Source organism: Heliangelus exortis, chromosome Z (genome assembly GCF_036169615.1).
Source record: "Heliangelus exortis chromosome Z, bHelExo1.hap1, whole genome shotgun sequence".
NCBI lineage: Eukaryota > Metazoa > Chordata > Aves > Apodiformes > Trochilidae > Heliangelus > Heliangelus exortis.
In genome coordinates this window covers 64,526,109-64,543,975 of record NC_092454.1, presented here as the reverse complement: position 1 = coordinate 64,543,975, position 17,867 = coordinate 64,526,109, and the positions used below count along the sequence as shown (strand labels likewise).

Sequence of the window (17,867 nt, the reverse complement as noted above, 5' to 3'; positions counted from 1 at the left end):
GCTGGATGGGAGCAACAAGTTTTGCCAGCTGCCCCTTTGACTCCATGGTGAAACACACGTGGTACCAACAGCCGTGGCAGGAGACCTCAATCCTTTGCTCCATGCAGAGAGGAAGGATTGTAAAATCTGGCAGCATTAACCCCTGGCCATACCACTCTGTGGTAGTAGCAGAGAAAATGCACACCACTGTGGTGAGCTTGCAGTCACTAGTGGAAGAGGTCTGACACCTTGATACTTGGTCAGAGTACTGAGAGAAAATTAACAGCAACTGAGTTGTCACCTGACAGCCGAGTCCAAATTGACATCACCTCTCTAACCAGCATGAGACAAAGCCATGAGAGCGCTTTAAATCAGAAGTCCCGATGCCAGTGAGTTAAAAACCCTCTGAGGGCTTTCACAGAAATGGTATTTCATTAAGCTGTGGTCACTCAGTTCCTGTAGCAGTCCACAAATGAAAAATGGGTAACCATCTAGATGTGCTAAATGTCCCTCAAAGCCAAAAATTTAGAGGGTGATAGTACTTGGTTGTAATATTATGGCCACATATGTGTGTTTAACTACTTCAATAAGTAGTCTACTTGGGGCTGCCCCATAGAATTTCCCAGGCAATCTGCCACCAGCACCAACTGGAAGCTGGAGTTACTCATTAGTTACTAAAGATGTCACAAAGCACAACAAAACCACCCTTGTAATGCTGAGACTATCACAGTAACCTCACAAACCACAAGAAGATAAGCAAAAGCTCCTGATGTGCCCTACTAAGCCAAGGATGTCTAAGATGTTGCCTCATCTAGTGCACTGGTTGGACATCACCACAGATCATCCCAATACTGTGGAAAACAATAACTCAGGCAGTATGCAGTGTCAAGAAGTCATGGGAAATTCTTCTTATGACTTCCTAGCTCAAAACCCAGGAGTGCCCATCTTCTTTCTTCTTCTTCTTCTGGGTCACTCTTGAGAATTTCTGGCTCCTGTGAATGTATTTGAGGTCTGTGCTGAGGTTTAATCTCAGCCCTGATGTGCACTTCAAAGACCTGCTTGCAGCACAGCAGTTCTGCAGCCAGTGACCTGCCTCCTCAAAGACAAGAACTGTGGAATCACCGTGCCAAATAGCCCCCATAAAATTGACCACTCCAAAGCAACAGGCCTCAGGCACCCCCACAGCAGGTGTGAACCACTGGTAAACTCTGAGCCTGATAATAGTGCGAGAAGCAATTTGGTTTTAAGGTCTGTTTTTCTGCCTTGTGGGGCTTCAGGAGAGACATGACACAGCCACTCCATGGACTGACTTCTTTCCCCTCCAATCTCAAGGCAGCTATCCCAGCAAGAAGGGTGTGGTGGTTATGGGAAGAGATGTGGAAAGCAGAGACCTGCTGCCCTGCAAAGGCCAGCTGACACCCAGCCTCATGTTGCAGCATACAAAAGACAAGGTGTGACAGCAGATCCTGCAGTAGCTGCCACTGGCAAGTGCTGAAATAAGTGCTGATGGGGGAGAAACAGAGACTAAAGACCTGCCTAAAGGTTGGGTCCATGGTTGAGCTCTCACCTGGCACCTCTGAGGAGATCCTTGGCATGGGACCCCCCCCTACAGGAGCAAATACTAAGAGCAGCTGCATGAGTCCTCAGTGGGAAATGGCCAAGAAATCCCACAGAGAGCACCACTGGGTTTGCAAAGCTGTTTTTAATTGTATCACATTAAAAGCACTGCCACAAAAAGGCAAGGCTGTGGCAACAGCAATCAGACTGCTGCTCTCATCTGGCAGCTGGGCAGCCATCTTGCTGGCTGCACCCCAAGTCTTTTTGTGCTTTCTTCTCCTTTGCCTGTACATCAGATCTGCCATGGAAGTGATGGGCACAGCTTGCACGTATTTCAGTAGAGTAAGTGGGTCTCAAGCCCCAAAGAAGTCACAAAAGCACAGCTCTGCATTACGAATGATTGCCCACAGCCCACCAGCTTCAAGTTTGGTGGCTGAACTACCACAGCATGCAGGACCCTGGGACAGCACAGGACACAGGACACCCAGACTTGGTATCAGCCTTGCTATGATGTGTGGAGCACAGGAAGACCAGAGCAGGCTGCATCACCTGCTGGAGGCTTTGTGGGAGGACAGGTGTTTATCACAGTGGAAATCTCTGCTCTCGTATCTTCCAGCAGCACACCTGCAACCTGCCCCACCTGCAAAAGAGACCTTCAGTAAGGCTTAAGTGAGGTACAAGCAGTCTGTCATGTCCTTCACAAACAGGAACATTTCATCCTAGCAACACAGAAAAAAAGGTTTTAAACAGCTCAAGGTGAGTTAATTTATTTCTGTCCGCTACCTTTGTTTCACCCTTTCTTTAGAATTAATGATGATTAATTTAACTGCACAGTTGCAGAGCTAAAGAATATAAAGGATATGCAGGAACGTGAAGGAAGAAGACAAACAAAAAAAACCCTGAACTAAACAAACAAAAAAGCCCCCCTGTAACAGTTTGATCCAGCACTCATGGGAAGTCAGCTAAGGATGACTCTTTCATTGACTCCAGTGGGCATTATATCACCCCAAGTCACTTGTCTAAAGCCTTGTTGCAGCTCTTGGGTATGCTGGTGGAATGTAAAACTGAGCTGAACTACTTGAGAAGCACTGTACATTATTTTAAAGGTCAAGAATTATAATAATTCACTAAAATGCTGTCTTTGTTAGTGTTTTCCCTGTACTTAGAAAGAGGAACAATTACATTTCAAAGTCAAATGCTGGAACAGCAGCACTAATTATTTCAAGACTTTAAAGACTAAATTCTGCCTTCAGATTCACATGCACATTTTCCATTGTCTGAAATGGAAATAACTGATGCGTAGCTGACTTTTTACATTCATTTTCCAGCACTTAAAACTACCAAACTTTTTAATCTTCTGTAGAAAATATGAAATTAACATCATACTCTCTACGCTATTTTTTTGTGTGTGTGAATTTCAAATGATGGCTTAAGACATGTTTGATATATTTATTTCTGTTCAGTTTGGAATAAAATTGTGGAATTGTGTGGCACTGTTGCATTCCCCATCATACTCAAAGAGTGTCTCTGAGTCAGTAGATTTTACTTTAAGTATACACAATGGCAAAATTCCAACAACCCATGCTTAAACAGTTAAAATTATGTGTATGACAGTGGGTTTGCCATTATACTTTTGCATATTGTTGAAAACAATACTTTTTAGTCTAAAAAACAGCAACATTTTGATCACAGAAAATCATCAACAAAAACCCCAAAAATTAAAAATAGCCTTTAAGCTGACTTTAGGGGGTTTTTTCCCATCTGGCATAAATGAGCCTCAGAAAACAAAATAAAAACCAGAAATTGTTGTAAATGGTTTTATGAACTTACATTGATGTATCTCCTTATTTCTTGGTCTTGCTGATCAAGAATAAGACAGCAGGTAAGAAGCAGCAGCCAGTGATAAGTTTGTCTCCTCCACTTTGGGAGGTCATGTTAAAATAAGAAGTTGAAAAATATTTTAAAACAGAATTGCTATGTAAGCCTCCCTGGTGATTTAGACTGATGCATGCATGTTAAAAGGGTATTTTCAGTCTATCTTGTGCTGCCTGAGAACCATTTTTGTCCTTTTAAAATCTGCATTTATTTTATAACCCCTAAGTACTTTTAATTTTTGTATTAACACTATAAATACTATGTTAGTAATACTAAACTATTTCTATTGACCTATTTGTAAACAGAAAAATATATTATGTATTTATATATTTTTATAAAGTGAATTAATACTGGAGAGAGGACTAGGGGAGAAGTGTACAATCACAGTTGATTTGTTGAGCACATAATCAGTGGTTAAAACGAAAAGGAAAAGGAAGAAGTGTTCAGGTGACATCCCTCTTTCAAGCTGTGTCAGAGGAAGAGTCATAGGATGCCGACACTATGAAGTTGCCGGTATTGGAGTGGCTGGCCATGGACTGGGCAGCCTGCTGGCTCAAGTTATTGCAGATCAGCACCAGCTGGTTGCTCTGCGCTTCCGAGAGGGTGCTACAGCTCTGGTAGACACTGAAGTTGGTCTTCCGTCCGGGGATGTTGCCTTTCTCACACATGGTCTTTACCATCTTGGCAAGCTTGTTTTTCCCCAGGGCTTGGCAGTTGTACCAGTGAAGCGCGGCCAAATTGACGACGGGTTTGATGGAGAGGTAGAAGGGCGCATCCTCGTAGCGCATGGCTGGCGGCCGCCTCTGGGCGTATTCCTTGTAGTCCTGCACGGGACAGGTCTGCGGGGAGTGCTGGGTGGCGTAGACCCGCGAGTCCGTCCCGCCCCTCTTGCTCTTGGCGTTGATATCCCCGTTGTCCGGCCCCATCCACTCCAGGTATTCCAGCCCAGTCTCTGTCACCCGCAGCCGGATGTCTCCCCACTTGAGGGTGGACCCGTGGAAGCCCGTGCAGTGTCCAAAGGCCTTGGTGTTATTCAGCCAGACGAGGTTCAGGAGGCCTTCAGGATTGTATCGGCTCAACAAGCCTCTTTTGCGCAGGATCAGCTCGTCAGCAAAGGTGAGCTTCATGGATTTGTGTGGCTTGTTTCCTTTTCCTTTGCACCTCAGCTCAATCTGTTTTTGCTTTAGAGCTTCCTGGGACCTCTTGAACTCCTTATCCCTCGTAATACTGTATCCATACCTGTGCTCTTTGAGATACCGCTCCAGCCCACACTGATAGTTGGCCAGGCTGTTTGGCTCGTATTCAGACCCATCCTTTTGCCTGGCATCCACAAAGAAGGAAGCGAGGTAGGCATCAAGCTCTTTGCAGGGGATGACATAGATCTCCCGGGTCTCAGAGGGGTACTTGGAGATGAGGAATTCTCGGAAATTGCGGAGAGCTGTCTGTGTGCTGCGAATGGTCTTCTCGTTCTGCTCCCTGCTGAGCTCTGCTGCTCGCTCATCCTGGTCTGGAAGAGGGAGAAGGGGAAAGACAAAATAAAGCAGAAGCAGTGAGTTTCAGGGGCAAACTTTTCCCCAGAACAAATTTCCTTAAAAAGGAAAAAACAACAACAACAACAAAAAATCAGTTACACAAAGAGCACTGGTAAACACTGCTACATACTTTTTCATGACTGAAAAGGCAACTTTGGTTTCACAAATGATGTATTAGATCATGGCACAAAACCAATGCAGCTCCTCATGACACTGAGGCACAGTTTTGTGCATAGAGATTTGTGGAAATAGGCATTAGAGGCAATCTGCTTTTTAGAACAAATGCAAGGTAGGTTTTTCTGTAAATCCCAGTGCTGTGTGCAGGGCCCAATATGAGTAATAAGTCCATTCTGAACTGCTTCATTTATGAAACTAATGAGAGGTTGCACTGGTTCCCATTTTTGCTACAAAAACAACTGAAGCATCGTATTTATGATGGGGAAAATTAACTTTAATCAAACATATTTTTAAAGAGCTACATAAATCTAAAGAGAAATGTACAGTACAAAAAAAATGGAGCACATCCTGACAAAGCAATTGGCAGGCAAAAGCACTACAGAGCAATATGTAATTTAGAAATATACAAGAGTAAAAAAAACAGATAATATGTTCACATCAGAAGACATGGAAGAAAAATATGATTATACAGTTTCTCTGGGTAATCAATCTATACCTTGACATGGAAATACAATTATAACAATTTATTTTAATTTTGCAGAAAAATCCTGTTCTGCAAACAATTTTATATTGTTCTGTAAGGCTGTACTCAAAGGTCCTTACTGTCAGCAATATATCAAACCACAACATTCAACAGCTACTGCTACAATGGTTATTAGTGACAGATGAATTCTGGGCTGATCATAAGCATAAAAAGGAAAAGCTTTTGACATATAAGCGATGTGTATTAAGGACAGTGTTCTTGGCATACACGAACAATTGATCTACAAGAGGACACAGTTTACAAGCCCATAGGTGGAACTGTCATTATGAATGTGACAAGCCTTCATGATTTTAGCATATGAACAACAAATGCAAAGAAGAAAAAACCCTATTACTTTACTGTTCTCTGTAATTGTGAATTCTTTTTTTCTGTAATTCTTTTTTTTTCCTCTCTCACTTAATAAGCAGAAGAGGTGGAAAAGGTTGTTTCATTCTGCCTCTTTGCAAAAAACATGCACGTTCAGCTTGTCCTTTTAGCACTCACCAAGTATTTTCACACCTAATATTCACAACACAAAGGTCTGTGAGACCAGGGGGTAGTTGTCAGTTTCTCTCTCTTTCAGGCCAACCATCACACTCAAGCTTTGTAGCAGGGCTCAGACCCTTGCTACGTGTGCCCACTCTGACCTGCAAGCATGTTAACAGGGGAGGCAGTAGGAAAAGGAAAGTGCTCTGTCTCCTTCCCTAGCCCCTATTTTTCATGCAGTGCAGATACACTGGTGTGCAGCTGGACAGCTTCCCCTTCCATCCATCTACAGAATGGCTCCAAAGAGAGTTCGTTCCATCACCTCCATACCACAGCTGTACACAGGCACAGGGAGTGACTTGCCCTAGGTCTCAGTGGACAGCCCTAAATAGGGGTCAGGTTATAAACCCCATAACTGTGTCCTGGGTCTTCCCTGTGAGGCACCCACTGAGTGCACAGCCCTCAGTGAGACGTATTGAGAGGGGCCTCAAATGGTCTGCAAAGCACAGAGAAGCATGGGCAGCAACTGAGGTCCTGGAAGGCTTCTGTAGCCGGGAAGAATGCTGTCACAGAGCACTGATGTTCGCTCAAGCTGTGCTCAAGGGCAAAAAGAAAAGGTCACCAGCCTGTCTGAGAAAATTAATTTAATACTGATGTCAGTATCAAAGAGCTCTGAGCAGCCTGCAGAGAACTCTCATGCTTTAGGCAACATGTTTTATAGGTCCTATTATTACAGGTAGGCACAGGCTGGAAACAAAGAGACAGTGCTCTTTGAAGCTCTGAAACAAATGTGTACTCTGGTACTTTATTCGCTGCACCCACCAGCACTTAGCACTGTATAAGCAATCAGTGCTTTGACTGACAGCCCACATTTTAAGTACTGTTTCAATATAAACAGCACATATAATGGCTTGGTTTAATACATGTCATCAATCACTACTTCTTAGAGGGTAGCCTGTCACAACACAGCAGTGATACCCAGTCAGTCATTTATGTTTCAGCATCCTTCCTTAATCTGCAAAGGAAATTGCTGTATCTGCAGCTAACAGGTACAAACCCATGCTGAAATGAAGATCCCCTGAATTTGCACAGGTAAAACAGTATCCCAGATACCATGCATTCCGGCAGTACTCTGGAGTGTTACTCCCCAAGGCAGGTGAGAAATATTAAAGATAAGGCTTCTCACCCAGACACATCAGGAGAACAGAATCAATTTTGACTGTGAACCCAGTGTGCAGTGGCAGTGGAGTATTCTCTTCTTCTAAGACTGCCCAAACAAGAGGGATATTACACAGCACAGGATGAATGCAGGGAGGCAGTGGGACCCCACAAGCAGAGTCTGAGACAGCCAAGGTCATGTGTCAGCTGAGCTAAAGTCAGCCTCTGCATGTGCTCATCATCCACAGCAAAAGCAGATGCATCTCAGCCTAACTTAACTAAGACAGCTCTTTACAGCCTAGGATAGCTGACAAAGGAGAGTTCTTCTTGTCATTAGTCTTACTTCATTTAAGCAAGATTTCATGGTGCTGAAAGAAACAGTATAATCCATCTCCAGCTACCATGGAGAATTAAACTGTATCCAGGCACACTTTCAATTTCAATAAACTTTGTGTTTTCTCCTGATTTCATAATTTTATTCTTTGTTATTGTGGTGGCTTACCCTGGTCAGGATCTAAGCACCTCACAGCCACTTGCTCATCCCACACCCTAAAGCGATGGTGAAGAACAGAGCAAAAGCAAGAAAACCAGTGTGTCAAGACAAAGAGTTGAAGGGAAATATAAAAAAAAACCCAAACAACAAGAGATATAAAAGCAGTCATTCACCACCTGCCACAAGGAGACCAATGCCCAGACAGTCTCTGAGTAATGCTCACCTCCCCCAAAAACCCCTCCCTTCATTTTTTATTGCCAAGCATGATATCAGATGTCAGAATATCCATCTGGTTAGTCTGAGCCAGCTCTTTCTGTTGCATCCCCTCCCAGCCTCTTGGCCACCCTATGCCTATCTACAGGAGGTGCAGTCATTAAAAAGCGATGTTTAAAGGGATGCAAGGTGAATTCTTTCTGTGGAGCCTTTGACAGGACAAGGAGATGACAAACATTATTCTCTGCATGCCCTTGTAAAACACTTAAACCCATCTACTTTACACATCTCTACTTTGCCTACAGGAAACAAGCAGAAACCAAATCAAAAAACCTTACCACAGTCTGGATACTTGGCACTGATTGTTCAGCTCTAGCCACAGGGCCATGAGACTTGCCAGAGCAGATTAGGCTGGTGTAATATAATTTTGTTCCTTACAAACCCACCCAGACTTACAGACACAAAAATGTTACATAAAGTAATGCAGTCATTAAGAACTAAAGACTAAAAGGCATCCCAAGTACCATCATAGTGAATTTCTGAAAATGTGTATGTAGTGGTAAGGATATGAGGATATGACGACCTGAGAGTACAACACTTCATGTCTGGGTCTGGTTACTGAAAGTGAACATTCCTGTCCTGAGACAGGAGTGTTTCCAATGCAATAAATCCAAGAAGTTTGCTTGGTCTCACTTTGCTGCATCTTGCTAAGTAGAAACTAAAAGCTCTTTTGGCCAGGCCCTACTTTTTTGCCTGCTGTTTGTCTGGGTTTTGCTTAGGTTTTTTGTTTGTTTTTTGTTTGGTTGGTTAGTTTTCTGGTTTTGGTTTTTTGGGTTTTGGTGTGGTTTTTTTTTTAATTTCCTGTGGTACTTCTAGAAACTACTGTAAACACAGGTGGGGATCTGTATTAGTTCCTTGACCACTGGAAGCATAAACCTGTTTCCTTTTGGGCTTCCATGGTTCGTATCAGCTCTTCACTGTGCAGGAGTTCCAAAGCAGGAAAAAGCACAGAAAAAACTTCCCACAAAGCACTTCTCAATACAAGAATACACCTCTGTATCAGGAAGGCCCCATGTTGCAAGTTTCTGGAGGGCAGGAGTGCAGGGAGGTGTTATAAATGCTTTCACCTTTCTTACAGTCTTCAGTAGGTGTCTGCTGTTAGGCTCCAAGAAGACATATTCTCACTGTGGTCTAATTTGTCTCAGCAAGTAAAAAGGTCTGAACCAACCAGCCAAAAATTATTGTTGTGATTGATCTATCAAGACAAGTCTTTTCCTTGTCTTAACACAAGTTTCGGAGTTGGTACTGCTGTTACCCCTGTTTTACAGAGTAAGAAAAGAAACAGAAAAATAAATGGACTTGAAGATGGAAATTTTAAGGTCCTGCCCCGGTCCAGCTGCATTGATGGAGCTCTTGAATCTCCTATCTGATCACACATCAAGGTTTCATTTCCAACAAAAATAGAACATGGCAGGAAAAGCCATTAAAACCCACTCTACTGTGGGATCTGGGGTAAACTCCCAACTAAGAGTCTGAAAAAGTGCCAAGTAGTTTAGATGTCCCAACTGACATGTAGCCAAAGAGATAAAGTGACCTGGCAGAGATTAAACAGGCAGCCTAGTGGGAACTGAAACCATGAGATGATGTCTCCCACAAAGCAACAGCTGTTTCTGATCTCTTCATAACCTTAACATGGCCAATATTTAACATTATCAGCAGAGTTATCAAATTCAGGTTTGTTTTTATTTCAGCTCACACACATACTCAGACTCCTTGAAAAGGACACAACCTCTGTAATTATGTATGGGGGAAAGGCACTTCCTTTCACAGCAGATACATGCAGATTGTTAATGTTCGGAGAGGGTTTGTAACGTTAGTGAGAGTCATGAACCTGACAGATTATTACAAGAAATCTTAAAATCTGCTTAAGGTAGGCAGTGAGATCTCAGAAGAAACAAACTAAAAGTGAGTATTTTGGTGGTAATCACACCCAATTTGTGTTGTGACTAGGAAAACACTTCTGCAGCGTAACTGCTTCTACCAAAATGCTGTCATTCAGGTGAAAAAGCCTCATTAACCATACACAAGGCACTGTGTATCTCTCCACAGTGGTGCTAAGTGCTCTCTTCTCAAACCCCGGTGCTTTGACAGTTGGCTCTTTCCTCTGCTCCACAATGACTAAAAAGTAGCGATATCCAGCTCAGGGCCCTGGCCACACACACAGCCCACTGAAACAGCTAATGTAAACCACAGTCTGCTCCTACTTTTATCCTGTCCCCTGCCTGTTTCAAAAGGTATCTTGCAGACAAACAACATTCTCATGTCCATGTCCACCACAGACAGAAGTCTCCCTGCTGCACAAGGGAGGTTTGGTCAAGCCAAGGAGGCAATGGTGGGGGACCCTCTGACAAACGTAACCCCTGGAAGCAGAAGCTGTCAGGAGTGGCTGAATGTCACACCATGGCATCTGCCTGGACAAGTCCTCTTTCTGCATGCAGAACTCAGAAAGATGACAGATGCTTTCGACTGTATCACAGCAATGACCAAGTGAGAGCCACTCTCCTGTCTCACCACCGAAGAGGGTGAGGGTGTAAGAGCTGGAGGCCTCCCTGGCAGAATCATCTCTGAGCATCCTCAGAAACAGCCTCAGATTAAGAGACAGAGAGTGATGCACACTTGGAGAATGGTGGTTTTGGCACTTGTACTATCTGGTATGTTCTCACTTCCTTGGGGCAACTCCTACACCCACACAGCAGAGAAACGCTTAAGTCAAAAATACGTATGTTCTAATGTAATTATTAAATGTCCAACAATAATAATTTATTTAGGAAGTCCTGAGGCCAAACAAAGTGCACTCTCCATGCCATGACAATCATAAATTGTTTAAGCTTAGGCTTTTGGTGAGTCAGAGTCAAAAGAGGTAGGAAAACCCCAAAACTGCCTGGAGACTTTCATCAGTTTTAGACATCCAACAGCAACTGAGAGCTGAAGGATCAAAGGATTAACTTGTTAGCTACACTAGAACAAAGTGCTCCTGCACCTTTTCTTGAATTTCTGTGCCACCGGTCTGACATTGCTATTAAATTCTGCTTGACAAAGTTCCCTATTTCCACTACATCAAGTAACTCTATGTAGTTTAACATTTTCAAAAAAGGCTTTCATCAACATGTAAAATCTGCAGTATGATAGTTGTTTATTAATTAAAACCTATTTATGAAAGATGTTATGTTTTCTGGCAAAAAAGCCCTCCATGCTTCTATTCAGTTAACCTCCTTCAAAAAAACTGCTAGTGAAATAGTTTATGATTCTGAAACTAAAATGCTTTAGATACTCTCAGAGAAAAAAGAACACAGATTCCAAACAAATGAACATGGGAGTATTTACACACTCGTATGTCAATGAAGTAAGAGTCACTAAAATAAACTTCAGTCGTCCATACACGTTTTGCACTGTATGGAACGGGTATAGAGAGAACATACAGGGATTCCTGCTTGGTCATCAGTGCTGTGTTTCAGTTTGTGTTCACTTTCCCTTATTTTTCACCACAACAGCCTGAAAAGATAGGAGGCTCAATGTGTCTGCTAGCAAGATCAACAATAGAATTGACATCAATATTAACAGGACTCCCGTATGGTCCTCAGACAAGAGAAAGCCTGTGGCCATGAAAAATAACTAAGAATTTATGTTCTCCTATGAATGAGTGGACAAATGTTTTACACAGTGGATATTAGCAATCACTGATGAATTGTGCTAAACAGCAGCACTTTGGAGACTTGCATTTGTACAAGTCTTCCCTCTTTTCCACCTGCTATAGGTGATAGCTGAGCTACGTCAACACAAAGATTCTAAAAATGGATTTTCTAAATCAAAAAGGCTTTCATGTGTGCAAGTAGACACCTTCTAGTTGTCTAGCTTTAACTCACATTTCACTCTTCCATTAAACATTTAGAGTATTCCTGGAGTATGAGGCTGTGCAGTTCATACCCCCTTTTGAAGCTGTTCTGTGACGCACTGGTGTGAATCAATGCAATGTAAAATGGAATGTATTTCCTCTGCATCCTGACAGCAAGGCTACTTTCTTCATGTTAACTCGGATCCCACCTATATTTGCATGAACAAATATATCAACTCTATCTCTCTCAGGCTTGCCCAACAGTGCAGACCTTCACAGCAGGGCACTACAGCTGCTCCCTGGGGCACAGCATCAAGGACAGTAGATGCAGAGGAGGTTTTGCAAGAGCACTGGAGAAACCATTTATCTGGTACTTAGATGATGTCCAGGCACAATGTTCTCAGCTCATGGCAGGACTGGAGTCTGACATTTCAGCTGCCCTGTCCCACATCAGTGATCTGGAGCATGACCAAGCCTGGAAATAGCTCCAGGTTTACCTGCCCTGCCTCTTCCATTTCTTATTTCCACAGCTACTATTATCTTTACAGGAGGATTATTTTTAAAAAATCATAAATTCTTCAGACCATAATGTAATTGACTGACCCAGCTTTTCATAGACACAGAGGGTTTTTATAGAAGCCCTGCTTGGAGTCTTCTACACTACAACCCCCAGAACGTTACAAAACGTTCTAAAAAATTTGGAACATCTTTCATTTTAAAATAACCAACTAATCTTTCTTCAATTATGTTCACTTTTAACACATAATTGCTCTTCTTCTAGGCCTCAGGTTAAAAAAAATAAGGTAGACTGGTGAGATTGGAGTGATACTTGAGCTGGTAACAGCAATGCTCTACCCACAATGGGTGGCAGACGTCAGCTTTAGGTTGAACACGCATCTTTGTATTCAGCCATATAATATTCTAATAATTCCAAATCAAGCTGCAGATTACACTGAAAGTTAAATCAGTACTCAAAGTACTGACAGACATTTTTCTTCTGAATATTTTCTTCAGAGTAAATACTTAACTCTGGAAAACAGAATTCTTTTTTTACCTGGCACTTTTTAGCAATACATGTTGCCCTTCCAAAGAGTGTTATTTACTTCATGATCTGTGGCAGAAGGAATTGAAGGACCATGTCAGTGATTATCTGACCTATCCTGAAAACTGGAAGGTGGATGATGTATGGAACCAGTACAGGAAGTGTTGCATACACATCCTCAGCAGAATATCTGTTTTTCTTCCAAGTAAGTTCACAGATCAACAAAGCATATTTTTAATTGTATTCTGAACTGGGATCCCTGTATTTAAGTATATGCTTAGGTGGAAATGTAGAAGTGTTCTGGACTGAGTCATTTGTTTAGAAGATAGAACAAGGGCACAACTGAGTAACATTTATATAGAATCATAGAATGGCTTAGATGGGAAGGGACCTTAGAGATCATCTGCTCCAACCTCTCCACCATGGGCAGGGAGACCTCTCAACTGTACTAGGCTGCTCAAAGCCTCACTCAAACTGGCCTTGAACACCTCCAGGGAGGGGGCATCCACAACTTCATGTGTAAGACAACTTCATTCAAAAGTTGCTAAGGGAAAAACAAGAAAAAAAATCAAAATTAGTAGAGAAAAACCTGAAAAGGTCTGACAAACATCTCATTTCTTGAATTATTCTTGTAATTAAAAAATTTATGAAGTACTGCTCAGCCAGCAGTTCAGCTAGTGGGCTGCTTTGCACAAATCACAAGCACAAATTTATACAGCATTATACAAAATCTTGCTCAGTGTAATTTTGTGCCTGTCTGCAGTTGCAAGCCCTGTAGCCCTGATGTGAATCAGGACATGGACATGTATCCCATTATAGTCTTAGTCTTCTCCTTGAACGACATCCTACATCACCAGAGGCTTGAAGTATTCTCAGCTTTACCCCACCACCAGTTTTAATGTAATTGCTTTTTAAGAGTTTTCATAGTTTTCATAATTTTCATAAGAATAGCTGGAAAAGCAATGCAGTCTCAAAGGGATAAGGAGCCAGGAGTATGAAGTTTGCTTGCTTTTGATTCACTCCAGACATCATCTGAGAAGCAGAGCTCGTAATTATCAGAGGGAAATAAAGACAAGAGAGAGAGAAGGGAGAACCAGAACAAAGAGAAAATGGAACAACACTGAAGAGATTAAAAACAGATGAAGCTCTTCAACATCCAAAATCTAATTTATATCACTCTTTCAAAATGAGGCAGTCTAACTGGGGCAACAAGCAGTGAAACAAAGAAAAGAAGAATGTAATAAATATTTTATTACATTAATCATAATAAGCAGCACTTTAAGTTTTGGCCAAACCATATTCTTAAATCAAGCTGAGAATGTGAGCAGTTTCAGACTGAAGAGCACGAGGCTCACATGACTGTAATTAACATAATAAATCATGCTGTAGAGCTCTCCACACAGGCTGACAGCGTCTAGCTGATATATTGCTTATTAGAGGCTGCAGACATTTCTGCCTCCATTTCATTAAAGTGCCATTGGTAGTGAATCAAATGGTACCCTTTTCTATTCTGGCTGAACTATCTACTGCAGGTGTGACAGGAAACGTGTGCTGGGAGCCTGTGCCACTGACTTCTGGTGACACAGGCCACAGCATGCACACCTCCGCTCCCATCCTTAATTTAGGATGGGACTTAAATGGCCTTGTTACTGAGCTTGCAGTTTTATATGTGACATCCTCCGTTGGTGATAAAGCCCAACCACATCAACTTACTTTTTACCTGTCAGAGATGTTTATTTCCTAGTATGAATGAAGAAGTTATAAAGGGCACAAAAGATATGAACACAGAGCTCACAATTTACAAAAACCTTGCCTAATCAGTTTCAGTGCACTTTCAACACATGCATTGCTTTAGTCTTCACTGAGCAAGCAGAATTTGAGGACCAGCTCTTTACACAGTTCTACAAGGAGAGTCAGCTGCAACACTGAAAGTGAAACAGCTTCTAAGTTGGATTTTTTAGCCCACTTTTCTATTTTGAGCCTGTGCTGAGAGTCCTCTCCTCCTCACATGCCAGAAAAAATTCTAACTTTGAACTTCATCTTAACCTTTGCAAATGCAGCCCTCGCCATGAGTGAAAGTTCAAAGATGTAAAGGTCTTACAAGGCTGGGGGGGGCTCCATATCTAGGCAGTGACGTGAATACATCCCAGTTTGGGGAGAGGTCACATGCCTCAGGCTTAGCTGTACTGATGGGCAGCTGCTCACAGAGCCTGGATGACCAAAAGGCACACCCTTTGCTGCAGATGAGCCATGACATGTCCAGCCATTTGCCAGGACAAGGAGTCCCAAGAGGCTGGAACAGCTGGAAATTCTCCACAGAGAGATGAAGAGAGAAAGAAATATACATTCATCAGGAATTAGGCTGTTGTTTGTGGCACAAATCATTTATTTATGTCCTTGAATACACATTTAAACTTACTTTTTCATAGTTTTACTAGATATATAGACACATTTTGCAGGTCTACTTGAGTAAAATCTCTTCAAATAAATTGAGGCATTTCAAAATTTTTTCTAGCTATGTACACACAGAGAGAGCATATGCACCTCTGTGCTGCTCAGAATTAGTATTGTTACTATTTTTATTCTGTAATTATGTTGTCAAAATTCTCTTATCAGGATTGGGCTGCTATTTCTGTAAAAATAATTTGTCCCCTGTATTCAATACAAACAATCAGTTCCCTGCTACTGTATGAGTTCATACCAAACCCAACACCAACTAATTTGTTTAAGAGGTGGCATGGAGTGTAGTTTAATGGATATAATTACAGATTAATATATACATATAAACCAGGCTGTTTTATTATGCACTAGCAGAATAAACAGTCTGATGTATTTAACCGTACAAGTGAACAGTAAATAGGACAAGTCAAACTGTATGTTGTCTGAGGTCTAGCTGAAATCAGGGAAGAAGAAACAATGACAATTCCTTATACAGACAGAAAAAAATGGCAGTCTGCAAGCAAAAAGCAAAGCATATATGAGCACAGAAGTGTGAACGCTGTGCTGTAATGCCGAGAACAGTTTTTCTGTCTGTCAATTTGTTTTCTTGGATGCATAGACAGTAAGAGAGAGCAAGTTCCAAACAACAGGCAGTACTCAGTTTCCCAAGAGTCAGTGACAGAAAAAAGCTCCAGAAACTGGCAGATCCACATGACTGAAGGACAGAGATCACCACAGACAGTAAGTTGTGGACAACATTTATTCCCATACAAAACCATCCATGATCCTGCGATCCTTGGCCAGCCACAGCAGTAAAGCAGAGATCAGGCAGATGCTCAGTTCAGGGAGAGGAGAGTGTAAACAGAAAATTGAAGGAAACAGATGTGGGGACTGGTGAACATGTTTTAAGAATGGCAACTCTGTGAAGACCTTGAAGAAAAAGCAATGATCCTTTGATCACCAAGTCGTGGGAGAGGAGCTGAGCTATGCTTGATAAAGAGAGCAGACATGCTTTGTGCTGATAAGAACAATGATTTTATCTGCACATAAAAAGTTGGAAATTTCCAAGAAAGCTGTGGAAGAATACAAGAGAACATCCGGGAGAGAGGTTTAGGGGGCCTGGGGAGGAGGCTCAGCTGTAAAATTCAGCTTGTGAGTTAAAAGACTTTGATTCAGATTGTATCACTGCATTTGGGTCTGTGCCTTAATATACCACAGAAAGATGAGAGATAAACATCTTCATCTTTCACAGGCTTAATCTCTGGTTACAGGTATGTCCTGCTTGAAATCATGCAGCAATACAGCACATTCAGCATTTGTTGTGTGACCTGGGTCAGCACAGCTCAGAAGCAATTCTTTCCTCATCTGAACAAAACAGAAGGCTAGTTTTTTTCCATTTTTCTTGTTTGGGGTGGGGTTTTTTGGTGATTTCTTTTTCCTTATGGAAAAAACAGCAAGCAGGTGATTAAATATTATTAATCCATTGCTGTATGGTTCCAAGTGATGCTTTCATCATGAAGATGTAGTTAATGAAAAGCAACAGCAGACCACAATGTCACTGCCAGTCTAAAGTCATCCTGAGTTTAACCAAGAGGACACCACATACACTATTACTCCCACTGTGTGTGTACTTTCAATTACAGATAATGAAAGTGACAGGTACATGTTAGAAGTAAAGTGCACTTAATGCTTGATGTATAATTGAGCACGTTAAGCCAAAGCTTCCACAACACTCAGACAGGTCCTCAGCACCACAGAAGAAGCACAGAGGAAGTGCTGTGCTGGCTGCAGGACCTGGGAACAGCCACCTCTGAGACAACTGTGATCAGCCACATCCTGACATCTTTGCAGGCAACATTGCTTGGCCCCAGATGAATGCAGACTCCTTTGGGAAATGAAAATACAGCTCTGCCTACAGAAGCCACCAGCCACATTCAAACTTCAGAATAACCCATGTCAAAAATAGCTGTTGTGTGACCTGTTTGTGGACGGCCCCAGCAAGAACAATTCACCAGGGAAAGGTGTCTCAGTTTCTCTCTTGTGGTGTTCTGATTTAATAGCCTGGTGCAACATTTCCTGCAACCAGGATGGGCATATTCTTCATTTAAATATACCTGATCAAGGAAAGATTGATTTCTGCATGTTTCAGTGCTTCCAGGTGCTAAATGTTATGATAAACACTGCTCTGTGCTGTGTCAGCCATGGTAAAACATTTACTATCATGCTTCTGTCTTTCTTTCTGGAAAAATTTGAACCAGAATTCCTGTATTCAAGCAGGTTGTAGGTTCACTGCAAACACAAAAAAAATCCCACAGTAGAACGAGACTCACTAAGAGGAAATATTTGAGGTATGAGAAAAAGGGAGAAATGAGAAGCCACAATGTTTTGGCTTCACAGAACACCTTACACAAGAAGGTCATGCTCCAAGCATGGCTCCAAGCAAGATAGGTGAAAACAGTTTTTCCTAGAGTTTACTGCTTCTGTTAGAAGCTTAGACCTCC

At 42.1% G+C, this 17,867-nt stretch overlaps 1 protein-coding gene across 1 annotated transcript in view; it reads right to left on the bottom strand.

Moving 5' to 3' along the window:
* Positions 1-2,287: 2,287 nt before the first annotated feature.
* Positions 2,288-17,867, bottom strand: part of KIAA1958 (KIAA1958 ortholog) — a 54,619-nt gene continuing 39,039 nt past the window's right edge. The window contains exon 3 of the mRNA XM_071732190.1: positions 2,288-4,918. Coding sequence (XP_071588291.1) covers positions 3,873-4,918 — 1,046 coding nt within the window. The 3' untranslated portion in view covers positions 2,288-3,872. The remainder of the gene's footprint in view (positions 4,919-17,867) is intronic.